Source organism: Balaenoptera physalus (genome assembly GCF_965194825.1).
Source record: "Balaenoptera physalus genome assembly, chromosome: 17".
Taxonomy (NCBI): domain Eukaryota; kingdom Metazoa; phylum Chordata; class Mammalia; order Artiodactyla; family Balaenopteridae; genus Balaenoptera; species Balaenoptera physalus.
The window spans coordinates 51,498,133-51,511,672 of NC_138895.1; the positions used below are offsets into that span (position 1 = coordinate 51,498,133).

Sequence of the window (13,540 nt, forward strand, 5' to 3'; positions counted from 1 at the left end):
TAGTACCCAGTTCAGCACTAAAACCACTATATTAAGCTCCCACAGAAACTTAAGCACCGGGAACAAAAGTTGCGGTGAAGTTAAGATTAGGAAATAATCTTTCATACAGTTAAGATAAATGAACAGCTGAACATTAAAACAAAAAAAAAATTCTGTCCCCTGTTTAGCATCAGTAAGAATTAAGTTTAATAGTAGACATTAGCAAAACATACTGATTAGCACAAAACCAATACTGTTAGCCCACTAAACCCCTTTTCTGTGATCTCAAAAGCAATGGAACTAATATCCACACAGTAAGTAGTTTTCAAACAAAGACCAATTTAGGTTTATTTTTTATACAAAAAAGTTTTTTTAACAGTACAACTTCATCCCAAGGAAATTAATGAATGAAACTGGAGCTTGTAAAATGTGTTGTTAGATTAATATCTGGGCGTGATTTTTTTTTTCTCCTGCTATACAGGTGTGCACATCGCTAAAAAGATAAAGAAATAATCACAAACACAGACCTCATTAGGGGAACTAGTAAACTACCTGTACAAAAATCTATACCTCTGAATAAAAGCTTACAAAGGCTACAAAATTAACACATTAAAAACTAGCAGCAATTAAGAGAGAGCACATAAGGCAAATCCTTTCACTTGGCCACAACTTTAGAGCTTCTAAATGAATAAAGAGTAAGAATTCAATTTTAAGGGCCCGGCAACACATAAGGGACTGCTTTCTCCCAGGCAGATTTAATCCCAAAGACATGACATTTCTGATGTGAAAAACCTAACATCTTACCAGGTGAGCATTATATGTCTGCAAATAAGTAATTCACAAAGATCTGTATTAATGTTTGAATCTCTAATTATTATTTAATCCGAGGGTAAGTGTGTTTTTCCATAGCAATACATTTTCAGTTTTATGAGTAAAATTTTTTTAAAACGCATTTACAAAAATTTCTTTTAGAAGCTACTTTCAGGAACCCATCTATTTTATAAGGCTTGTGTATGATGATGTACCTTTGGGAAGAGAAACATTTTTTGGAAGATTCTGCAAAGTAAATTTTAATGTCTCAAAAAATATACTAGTTATTATAGTATGCACTATTAAAAAATACCTATAGTTAATTTTTTTATGGTTATCGGTGTCTTCTCTCTCCCAATTTAGAAATCTGAGTTCAAGAATTCTTATAATATGGAGGGGAGCAGGGAACAGTGATTATGATTCTTTCAGTCAAGGTCACTTCCCTGTCCAAGATATCACCCACAGAGCATGGCAGGCTCCTTACCAGTAACAGCACACACCTGGGTGACTTCACACTGTGATGCTCCTACACAATTGTAAATAAGCTCAACATAGACACTTGGTATCCTAATGTGTCTTACTCAAAACACACAGAGAGAAAAAAATCAGCGATAATTGGGAGGCACTGCAAATAACCTGAAAATAAATGCATGTTTTGGGCTTATCAAGAAGAATGCTTACACCAGGGTCGCAAACACAATGCCTACTGGGCCTGGAAAGTAAAATAAACTGAGGAAAGGGCAGTCAGGTGTAAGAAGCAGGGGATCATGGCAAACTAGAGGCGTACATGCTCATCTAAAGGCATTCAAATTTTAAAGAAAAAAAAAAATTTTAACATTGCACAGGCCAAACAAAACATATATGGGCTATTCTCCAACCTCTAGCCTAGAGCAGATTAAGAATAAATGAAGATAAATTGAGACCATAGTCTCATCTTGAACTTGCAAACTCCCAACTTTGTTGTTGTGATGTAGTCAATTCAATATTATATGAGGGGGTCATTCCTTGTCATTTAAAAAAATTGTCCTCTACCTCTTTTCTTCATTAGGTCTTGGGAACATTTTTAAGTACAATGCCCAGCTCCTCATACAGATTCTTTAAAAACAAAAAACAAAAAAAACAAAAAAAAGAAAATTATTCTTCAAGATGTTGTACACAATTCATGAAGATTCACCTGTATCCTCAGTGGCTGAGGACAATACTGAGGAGATACCACCTTGGCTGCTAAGATTCAGAGTTTTGACATTTCTTCGTATAGGCTTGCCTGGAGTCATCGTATTTTCTGACAATATGGAAGAATTCAAGGTTGATGTAATTTCCTCTTTGTAAGCACGTTATATCCATGCTACAGAAGCCTTAGAATCCAGTCATGTTCAAACATACCACTGTGACAAAAAAGCGAAGGTCATGTGTCTTCCAGATTAATAATCTCTAGAGTACATACACCTGCAATCAGATGCATCAATCAAGCTTTCCACTAAATCTGCCCTTTGTACTCAGGCACTATTGAGTCACATAACAAAACTTCTGAGTCAAATCATCATCTGAAGGCATTTAACAGTACTCCATTCAATATTGAAATTGCATCAGTTTTGAGCTTACAGCTCATGAATCCCAGCCTGCATACTCATCAAGGGGTATCGCCTAGAAAATCCATTGTAGGCTAGAGGAGGGTTTCACTTCAATGAAGCAGAGTCTGTGGACTTCCTACTGCCCGGCGTGGATAATAAGACTCCTGTGCTTTCATCTGTTCAACCGGCAGCCCTGAGTTTGAACTGGTTAAGAGCACTGCAGTGAAATCTTCGGCAAATGCCTCAAAGGAGCTTACTCTGCAAATTATTTCTGTGAGCAACACATCACCCACTCTTGAAGCTCCTTTTAGTCTTTGCCTTCAAAATAATCCTTACATGAAAAAAAGATGGCAGCACTGGCATTGGACCAACCATATCAGAGTCCAACTTGATTTGCACCTGTATTTTCCCTGAGGAAATGAAATACCTGAAATAATTCAGACACTAATTTCTTCATGAAGAATTTAAGTTGCTTTCCATTTTAGACCAAACATTTTGCCTAGTGTAGTCCTAAAAAAATAATTTCCATTTTGCATAGTCTACATAATGTTTCTGTACTATTTTAAATTATAATTTGGTTACCCATAAATAGTTTTTGATAAACCTCACTTCAGGATGTTTTTGAACCTGGGAAGCTATCAAGTTGGAACCAATTTTAGAAGAATCATTTTTAAAGGGAAAGTTGAATATAGAACAGAAAATAAGCAAAAGAGTGTCTTCGTTTTAAGTAGACTTTACAACCTATCACATTAGCACAGTGAGCAGTGCTTCCATTAATGATTTGTGAAGTATCCAAGAATTTTGGCTCTTATGTCTAATATAAATGTGTTTTCCTTCGGGGGGAAAAAAAAACTACAAACACCTGTATCCTGAATTCTTTATAGTCTTCATCTATTCAAACATCTAGTAATTTTTAATGTGTTATAAAGTGTCCATCCCACAACTCAGAAAGCCTGAAAATTTAAAATACCAAACATTCATAATATACATCAGCCTTTCATTTCTTCCCAGATCTTTAGGACATCTGAGAAACTGAGCTAAGTAAACAATCTGAAAATAAAAGATTGAGGTTCTTTCAATTATTATATTACTTGTTCTCCAACTAAAGAAAATAACTTCCTAGGAAACATGAATGATGAGTTTAAAACACATACAAAGAATCAAGTTTGAACTACTTGTCTAAATTACCTCAAATTTTTGAAGGATCCTAGGTCCTACTGTTTTACACCTAAACTCTTAGCTAGATATTGTCAGGTATTTTTCCCAGGCTGATATTGGGAGGAACAAAAACAAAACAAAAGGACCCACCAATTCATGCATATGATAGGAAAGAGATACATTTCTTTCTGTACTTGGATTATGTTTCCACCAATTAAACTTTCCTGGTAAAAATCACATTACCTTCGGCTACTTGATGATCCAGCCCGATTACCTGGGCCATTACTTGAAACAACTGATATTGCATTTGCGATGGCCTCAACAGCAGAAAGCCTTTCTGCAAATGTATTTCTTTCAGAGCGCTCTGCTTCTGAAACATAAGAGAAAAAAATTAGGATCAATTTAAACTTCAAAAATAACTAAGAGATGAAGTATGTACAAGCCATTAAATGCTAACTGCTAAGTGTTTTAGTATTCTAATTCACATACTAGTGATAACAGCTTAATTTTCCCCTCCTTAGAGCAACAAACACTTAAGCTAGATTGAACTATGACCTTTTAATGTGAATTATTTCCTTATTCTGCCTTACTTTTCAACCCCCAAAGATAAAAAATAAGGTTATTCACAAGTAGGCTGAAATTTAGCTTTCACTACCAAGGAAGAAAAGGCCTACATATCAGTACCTCAGTCTTAGTTTATACACTACTTATAATCCTTTAGTCAGTCAATGATAACGAGATAAAGGTCAGAAACTTGCAAACCACTGTTCAAAAACGTAGCTACCAGAATATCATCTGCAGAATTCAAAATAAGGAAAACCATTATGAATTACACAGTTGCACTTTAGGTTTTCAGTTTCCCCCCCTCACTTAGCCAATTAAAAAATTTATGGCAAAAACCTTATTTACTTTTCCAAAAACATCTAACAACTCACTAGGTTATTTTTCCCTCTACACTCTGAAAATTGGGATAAAAGTTGCCTCAATATAATTTGACTTAACTTGCTAAATAATTCCCATGGTAATAAAAGTCACCTGCAATTATAAAATCAGTAAAGCTCTTAAGTATCATATATATAGTTTGTACTTAACAGAGAAATTAGAATTTAAGGCAGCAGAAACACATTGATAAAAATTTTATTTATTCATGTTACATGTTCATCCTAACAGGCATTTTTACCTTCTGAGACTCCTAGATTTTACAAAGCAAAGTAAAAGTACATACAAATTCTTTACAGTGATTTTCTTTCTTTTAATAATTTTTGTATTTTCAAAATTGCCCAAAATTCCTCTTAAAGATCATGTTACAGTTCTTAATCTCACCCTCTTCTTCTTTAGTTTCCTTATTGCTGGTTGGAAAGCAAACTGATACACAAGCATGCAAAATATTTCGATTTCCATCACATCTGTGGCTGATGAATGTCTGTAGCATCTGTAGATTCTGCTCTAAAACAACCGCTTGCTCAAGATTCATAAGATATTGTCGACAGGCCTCATAGTCACAGCGTAGGATGTGCTGCATTAAGGTTTGTTTCTGTGCTCAGACAAATCAGGAAAAAAACTTCAATGAATTTGTATATAGCACATTACACATGTCAAAAAGTTCACATGGCCAACACAATAATATAATCAGCTCTGCAGATACATAGAGACAATTTAAGGTGGCCTGGCAAAAGAAGCTGAACTTGAAGGTACCCTTAAGCACAGAATACAACTGACAGGAATGGAAGAGTGGGTAAACCTTCTGTAAAGGACCAATAAATATCTTCAGCTTCTGCAACTAACTCAACTCAAACTGTGGCAGGAAAGCAGCCAGATATACAATGCATAAATGGGAGTGGCTGGATTGGACCTACAGATCATAGTTTATACAGCACCCTTATTTACATCATATATAACTATCAAATTAGAACCCTATTAATATTGTTAACCAATTAGGCATAGGGTATACATTTTATTCCAAGCTTTTTCTCACCTTCTTGTGCTCTTTAAGGTTACATTTACATCACACTATGGTACATGAAAACCAAAACCTTCAACTCCCCCCAGAAATAACGACAGATACAATCCCCAAAGGTGACAACTAATGTACTTCATTGTCAAAGACATGGTAGTAATGATCAAGTATTTATATCATCTTCTACCTGAGAAACAGCATGCTGTGGATGGAATATTCCGCCCCCCCCCCCCATTCATGCTGAAGCCTAATCCCCAGTGTGGATGGTATTTGGAGGTAGGGCCTCTGGACAGTCATTAGGTCGTGAGGGTGGAGCCTTCATGAATGTGATCACTGCCCTTAAAGGGGACTAAGAGACCAGAGTTCTCCCTTTCCACTGTGTGAGGACACATGGCCATCTGTGAACCAGTGAAAGGGCCCTCATCAGACACCGAATCTGCCCACACCTTGATCTTGAACTTCCCACCTTCCTTAACTATGAGAAGTAAATTTCGGTTGTTTATAAGCCACTCTGTCTGTAGCAGCCTAAACAAACTAAGACACAGCATAAATAGACCAAAGAGTTCAAATGTACTTTTTTCAGAATGTAAACTATAGTTATGGGATATTTAATTGACTGAATGTAAAGCATTAGTTATGGAAAACAAGCAAATTTGTTCATTTTAACTAAAATTGGGAACTGGAAGAAAGCAGGTGGGAAAAGAATGCGTGGGAATACAAAGGAAAGAAGAGAGATGCTTTTGAACTTGCCAGCTCTCCACAAACTGCCTAGGTATCCCATCCCTTCCCCCAACCTTACGGGGATGAGAGGAAGTAACAATGGGGGAAGAAGGGCACAAGAAAATACAGCTAAAAAATTGTTTTCAGTACTTGACACACGTGAGATAAGCCATTCTGACTGTGGAACTAACTATGATCCTGAAGTGACCCCATAAGTTGCAAGCTCCAGTTCAAGAATATGAGGTGGGCCACATAAGACTAAATTTGCCAAAGTCTAGTGGCAAGTATGCATTAATCAATACGTTGAGAGAATATGTCAAAGTCTCCCCAAAGAATAAAAAGTGCAGTACATTTAAAAATAACTAAAATTAAGATATTCTGCTGCACACTGCTGTGATATACAGAATGTTTTCAAGCAATCAGCCAGTCATCTGGCTGAAGCAGCTACTCTACAGGGAGCTCTCATCTCCAGCCTGCTGGGCAGTACATGGGCTCTCACACTGACAGTATCAATACCACGCTTACTATGTTTATTCTGCATCACTGTATGCTGTCACTTATAACACAAAGCAGAGAGTTCAGCAAAAATTTCTTGCGCGTCTACTGTGCACCAAGCCCTAGTAAATGAAGGCTATTTAGAAAGATAAATGATGGCACACTTTATCGCTACCCTTGGGATGATGGCACATTTTATCTTTACCCTTGAGATGCTGAAAAAGTGCAGGGGTTATAGAATCAAATGCCTACAGAAGCATATGCAAAAGTATAAGTGAGTGGAGGAGGCTGGCTGTAAGAAAGGTAACACAAACTGTATAATAAATAAATGGTGACTAACATTTGGACGTAGAGCAACAAATTTTAAATAGTGGGAACTGCAATGAACTGGAGACACCATGTATAGCCTCTAAGAGGACTTAATGTTTTTATGATGGCCCAATATCACCAGATCTTCTAATTCTTTAAGAGCACCTGAAAATCTGAGTTTTAAATATAAATCCTGTGATTTTTGAATGTTGGCAACCAATCAAGAATCTTTAAATGATGTGAAGGTTATTTCTAGGAGCTACATTCAGGCCACGGCCACCTCCTTTAACCCCATACCCCTACCAGTTTGGAACCACTAGTCTAGTAGGTTAACAATTAAAGCTAAACTAAGGGGCTTCCCTGGTGGCGCAGTGGTTGAGAGTCTGCCTGCCAATGCAGGGGACACGGGTTCGAGCCCTGGTCCGGGAGGATCCCACATGCCGCGGAGCAACTGGGCCCGTGAGCCACAGCTGCTGAGCCTGCACGTCTGGAGCCTGTGCTCCGCAACAGGAGAGGCCGCGATGGTGAGAGGCCCGCGCACCGCGATGAGGAGTGGCCCCCGCTTGTCACAACTGGAGAAAGCCCTCCCACAGAAACGAAGACCCAACACAGCCAAAAATAAATAAATAAATAAAATTTAAAAAAAAAAAAAAGCTAAACTAAGAGTATGAGCACTGTGTCTCTAAACCAAAGCTCACGGGTATCTCTCGGGAGCACCTAGATTCAGAGTATTTTAGATGCAGTTCTAGTAAGTTTGCTTATCACCTCCAACCTAATGGAGGGTAAATAACCTCCCATTCTAAGCTCCATTTCTATCTTTTATAGAAAAACTCCTCAAAAGAGTTGTCTAAGTTCCTCAACTCCCATTTTCTCCTTAGCTCACTCTAAATCAGGCCTGCATCCCCACTGTCAACAATGACCTAGATGGAGCCAAACCCAAAAGTCAGTATTCAGTACACGCCTTACTTTCCTACGGCATCATTTGATACACTTGAACAACACATCCTGCTTGACACATGCTCTTTGCTCAGCTTCCAAGACAACACTCATTCGTTTTCCTCCAACTCCTTCTCAGTCTCTCATGCAGGTTCCTTTTTATCTCCTGGTATTTAAATGCTGAGACTATTTTCATGGCTCAGGCCTTAGATCTTTTTTCTCCTCCAAGACTTTAGTAATCTCATTCAGTTTAAGTTCTTTAAATATCACAGATATACTGACAACTCCTAAGTACATTTCTCCAGCTTGGTCCCCTCTCTCCTGGTCTTCCAACCTACACATCTCTCTATTCACCATCTCCTCTTGGGTATCTGATAAGAATCTTAAACTCCTGATCTCACCCTCCAGAACCTGCTTCAATCCTACAGTCTTCATTTCGATAAACAGCAACTTCATTCTTCAAAACCTTTTGCCCTCTTGCTTCCTCTATTTGACACCCTATATTTAGCCATAAGCAAATCCTGTTGGCTCTACTTTAAAACGTATCTAGTATATCTAGAGCCTAATCACTTATTATTCCACCTCCTGGGTCAAGCCAACATCACCTTCCACCTGAATTCTTTTAATAGCCTCCTAACTGGCCTCCCTACTTCCAACCCATCCCCCTTGTATTCTCGGCGTGTCAGCAGTGATCTTTTGAAAATGTAAAGCAAATCAGGTCAGTCTCTGCTCAAATTGCTCCAATAACTTTCAGTGGTGTTGCCTCCACATGTAACAAATACAAACACCTCAACCACAATATGTTCAAAACTAAACTCATCCTTTCCCCTTATCCCATTTGTTTTTCCTATTTTTCTGGGTTTTTTTGGCTGCACCGCATGGCATGAGGGACTCTAGTTCCCTGACCAGGGATTGAACCCGTGCCCGCTGCAGTGGAAGCGGGGAGCCGCAACCACTGAACCACCAGGGAATTTCCAGTTTCTCCTATTTTTCGTCTCCCTATCAACCACACCTAAGTCAGAAGCTTTATAACCCTTTCCTTTCATTTACTGCTGACATCCTGTCACCAAGCTTTAGAGCTTCTACTTCCTTAAGATCTCTTAAATCCACCCCCTCTTCCTTATTTCCAAGAGTTCAAGCTTACTTTGTTTCTAACATGGATAATTACATTAGCTTTTTTATCTGGTCTCTTAAACTTCTGTTCTCCATCCACTGCCCATCTTCTTTAAAAAAAAAAAAAAAAAAAAACACAAAAACAGCTTAAAATCCTTCTCCTCCTAGCTTTCAGGGGAATATTCAGGCCCCTTAGGTTAACACACAAGGCACCCCAGTGCCTTTCTCCCACCTTATCACTTGCCATTCATTGATCCGTATAAGCCCTACCTTCTAGTTATATCAAAAGAATGTACATGTTCTCCCAACATGTACATTCTGAGATTCACAAAGGCTGCTCTTTGTGCCTGGGATAACACTTCCTACCTGCATCCTGCGTCTAGGAGACCCCTATCTGATTCTTTAAAACTATACCCAGGCATCACCTCCTCAGAGAAGCCTCCACAGTCACAGTTTGATTTACAGCCCCCCCTTTTGTACTTCTACAACATTATGCATGCCTTACTCAAACGCTTAAATCACACTGTAATCAATGGTATACGCATCTCTCTTGTCCTAATAGACTATTAGTTCCCATAGGGAAGCAGCAATGAATGATCTATTCAAGATTGTTTCCCTAGACTCCAGCAGTGCCTTCTGAATTGAAATGCCAAGTAGTTTCAAAAGTCAGATTACCTCTACAGCCATGATGATAATAGCAGCTTTCTTTTTGATTGTTGAATTGGCAGGAAGATTTATTAAAGAATGTACACCCATTCCAAGACTACTAATAGGGGGAAGATCAAGCCAATCAGGATCCCTTATTCCTCCCATGCAATCTTTGGCCATGGGGTAGATAGTGCCATTTCCATCTCGAAGAATAATAGGAGACTCCTATAACAGAGGTGAAAATAAAAAAGTTTGGCTCCCAATCAAAAATGTTATGTCTGATTTTTACAATAGTTATATTTATTTTCAAATTAGATTTTATATGTTTGTAATAGTGACCAAATAAGAAACTTAGTATTAAAATATGTTGAATATTCTAAATTCTTCAATGTTTAATAACAAGCAAACTAGAGCCAAACCCTAAGCGTCACAAAAATGCCAATGTTGTCATATAAATTTTCAAAAGCAAAAATAAGCCTCTATACCTGTCCAGCAGTAAAAATGGCTACATTCCTCTCATTCTGACCAAGGAAAGCAATGCTGCTTGTAGGGAAATTATTTTCCTGTTCTGCTTTTCCTGTAGCAAGATCAAAGATACAGAACCGCACCCAATTTCCAGTCTTCAGAACAGCATGCACACCTTCAGAAAGACATAAATGTAAAAAAATATATATATATTATACATCTTTAGTAAACTCTAGTAAGTACCTACCAAATTTTACATCTCTAGCCACATTTCAAATGTAGATACATTTCATTCCATAATGTTACACACAGGGGACAAAAACTGCCAAATGCCCCAAACCACTTGATCTAATTCCCATTTACTGCACAAGTATTAACAGAACATGGAGTATGCCAGTCAGAAAAGTTACAAAATCTTTACCTTTGGAATCCACATTCACTGCTAATATTTCTGTTTTTTCAGGTATACAAAGCTTTTTAGGAGTCCTTTGGAAACAGTCGGGAACTTTTGGTGTTCCTCCAGTTTTGACAACCTGCATGACAAAAGGAATTTTGCTCTCAAATCTGTAACAGACTCAGGGTCCCGACAGTCACCCGCTGAGTGAGTCCTCTACACTTACCTGCAGTTCATCAATTCTAAGTAACCTACAATCCTGAAGGAGAGAAGAAGGGTCAGCATCTGAACCAGAGTTGTTCTGACAGTTTGTATTACTGGACGTTCCTGGAAATTTTACAGCAACATAGGCTCCATCCACTTTCAGCACCTAGAATACAGGTAAATACGATAAATGTTAACACTAACTCATATGAAATCAATATGCAAGTTAGAGTCATTGAACCAATTTCACACTGAAGGCATTTAATTCCTTATGAGTATGTTTCCACAATGATCATCAAGTTGTAAAATTAACCTAACACACTCACCAAATATACTGCTGACATCTACATCCATGACATATTATCCACGGACAACACAGGTAGAGTGAGCAATGCACAGAAAGCCAAGCACAGGACTTGAAACCAGAATACTTGAGTCCTACCTCTGCTACTTACTGCTTTTGATTTTAAGCCAATGTGATCGTCTTAGAAAAACACAGCTGCCCGTAAACTACAGTTCTATTTGAAATCAAAAGGCCTTTGTAAATTGCAGGACATGATGTATCTACTCTGCCCTTTAAGTCCAAATGAAAGACCATCCCATCTCAGAAACTAAAGAGCAATCAGGAAAAGTTACTGTGCAGGTATTCTACAGCTATAGTCCCATTTTGTTTTTAAGAATGTGAGAAGACAAAGGTGAAATTAATGGCATTCCAGCTGATGAACTCTACTCACTTGGTTTCTTAGGAGGCAAGACCCTCTCCAGGAAGAAGGGAAGAGAAAGTGGAAGCTTAAAGACAGTAGCAAGATTTTTAAATGTTATGGAAGATCATCTCCATTAAAACTGTGTAACAGTCCCAAAGAACGGACTGTATCAAAAAGTAATGTTATCTCTTTGCAACTTTTCTGTAAATCTATAATTATTCCAAAATAACACTTTTTAAAAAAAGCAGAATATCACCATAAATGCTCAAGGCGAGGTATAATAATCTTCAGTTCATCTGTCAGGGACAAAGGAGATACGTGCATCAGATTAAAGGATGGGACTAAAGAGATCATTAGAGGTGATAAATAAAGCAGCCTTGAGGAAAGGGCTGATGAGCACTCACCAACCGTAAGTTCTTCGATAACCAATACCATTATAGTTCAGTTAGTAACTAATTCTTAGATATTCTGAACAAACCTTGCCAACAGGAACATTCTTAACATCTTCCACAAAAACGACTTCCCGAAGAGACCACTGCTCTTCGTTCACCTTTTCCTCCTCTTTTGGGGCAGGGGTGGACCGTCGTCGTTCTTAGACAACAACAAAATGGTAAGTACCAAAAAGAAAATGTGAAAGAGACTTTATAGATTTCATCTAAATATATGAAAAAAGATCATTTGTAAAGGGATACATAATTGAGATATCTAAATAAATTTCATGAACTACTGCTTTATGAATTGAGCTTTCATAACTAACTTCCACTTTAAATGAATTCATAGTGAAAAATATCCATGTTCGTTAATGCCTAACGATATTAACACTACTATAAACAACTGCAAAGAAGTATTTAAAAATTTTAAACTTATTCTGGACCCTCAAAATTAGGGCTATCTGACCAATGTTTAAAAAGGAGGATCTGTTGGGCTGTTCTTAAAACTAGCACAGGACTATTAAAAACTAACTTTCAATCTCCTCAAGTACAAAGCAATTACAACTAGAAAATAAATGTACTTTGGAAAGCTTTTTAAAAAAAAACTCTTTAAATCCAAGGTGCAGTAATAAATCTAGGTTTTTAAATTCTACAAATTCTGAGCAGAAGTTGTGACCAAGCCATAACCAATCTACAATAACAGTCCCAACAAAGGTAGGCAGATATTCTAGAGTGGCGATTATTTCCTGCTATTACTGCAATGCACTTTACATATTGCAGAAAATTATAACTCGCAAAAACAACAAGAATACTCAACATTGTAAATACTGTTTTTCTATTTAAATAAAGTTGCACATTGAAAAACATCAAACTAGTAGGAACACAATTTATATTAAAAGATATTAAAAATGGTCTGAGTTGCCTCAAATCAGAAGCAAACTGAACACAGCTCTCTGCCTGGGATCTTACTTTGACCAATGTGTACTACACATAAAACTTACTATACGGCATTGATGCACTGCTGGCAATTGAGGACGCATCACTGCACGTGGATGCTGGAGATGGTGGAGGACCCATTTCTGTTTTCACAGGTTCCTGCTTACTTTCAGGCCTGCAATTAGAAATAAGATCCTCCTTATAATTAGGAAAATGAAATATTAGGAACTTGTCAAATGGCTTATTTTTAAGACTCAAGTTTATTCCCATTAGGGAATGGAATAGTAAAAACATACAAAATGGTATTATTCTTTAGGATGCAAACTGAAAAAGATACACATTGCATACTTCAAATTTTTATTAATGTTTTAAAATAGGAAAGAAATATACTATGTGAAGCTATCAACAACTTGGAACAATGGTTCAGATAAGCCTTATCTAGGAATAACAACAAAAGCTACACTCAATTTATCAACATAGCTTTATCATAAGCCTCTTGAGCAAACAAGTTTCACACTTTAGTGAACCCTGACTTGGACATCGCAATTTAACTGAAAAGATGATAAAGGCAAATAAATAAAAAGTATACTATATCATTAATTTCCTAGAGTTCAAAGAAGGAACTCTCCTCGCAATGGCTTATAAAACTTTACCACCAGATGGTCCAAGAATAATCACCTGCTATAACTGAAATGAGAAATTATAGTATT

At 37.4% G+C, this 13,540-nt stretch overlaps 1 protein-coding gene across 7 annotated transcripts in view; it reads right to left on the minus strand.

The window, feature by feature from the left end:
* UBR5 (ubiquitin protein ligase E3 component n-recognin 5) overlaps positions 1–13,540 on the minus strand; it is a 141,162-nt gene that overhangs the window by 54,816 nt on the left and 72,806 nt on the right. For 6 of the 7 annotated variants that reach the window (XM_082434225.1, XM_082434224.1, XM_082434226.1 and 3 more), the window contains 8 exons: positions 12,896–13,005; positions 11,942–12,054; positions 10,782–10,925; positions 10,583–10,694; positions 10,182–10,336; positions 9,724–9,921; positions 4,842–5,052; positions 3,762–3,888 (listed from right to left, as the gene is read on the minus strand). In XM_082434225.1, the coding sequence (XP_082290351.1) occupies positions 3,762–3,888; positions 4,842–5,052; positions 9,724–9,921; positions 10,182–10,336; positions 10,583–10,694; positions 10,782–10,925; positions 11,942–12,054; positions 12,896–13,005 (1,170 nt within the window). The remainder of the gene's footprint in view (positions 1–3,761; positions 3,889–4,841; positions 5,053–9,723; positions 9,922–10,181; positions 10,337–10,582; positions 10,695–10,781; positions 10,926–11,941; positions 12,055–12,895; positions 13,006–13,540) is intronic. The other variant, XM_082434222.1, reaches the window with a different exon arrangement.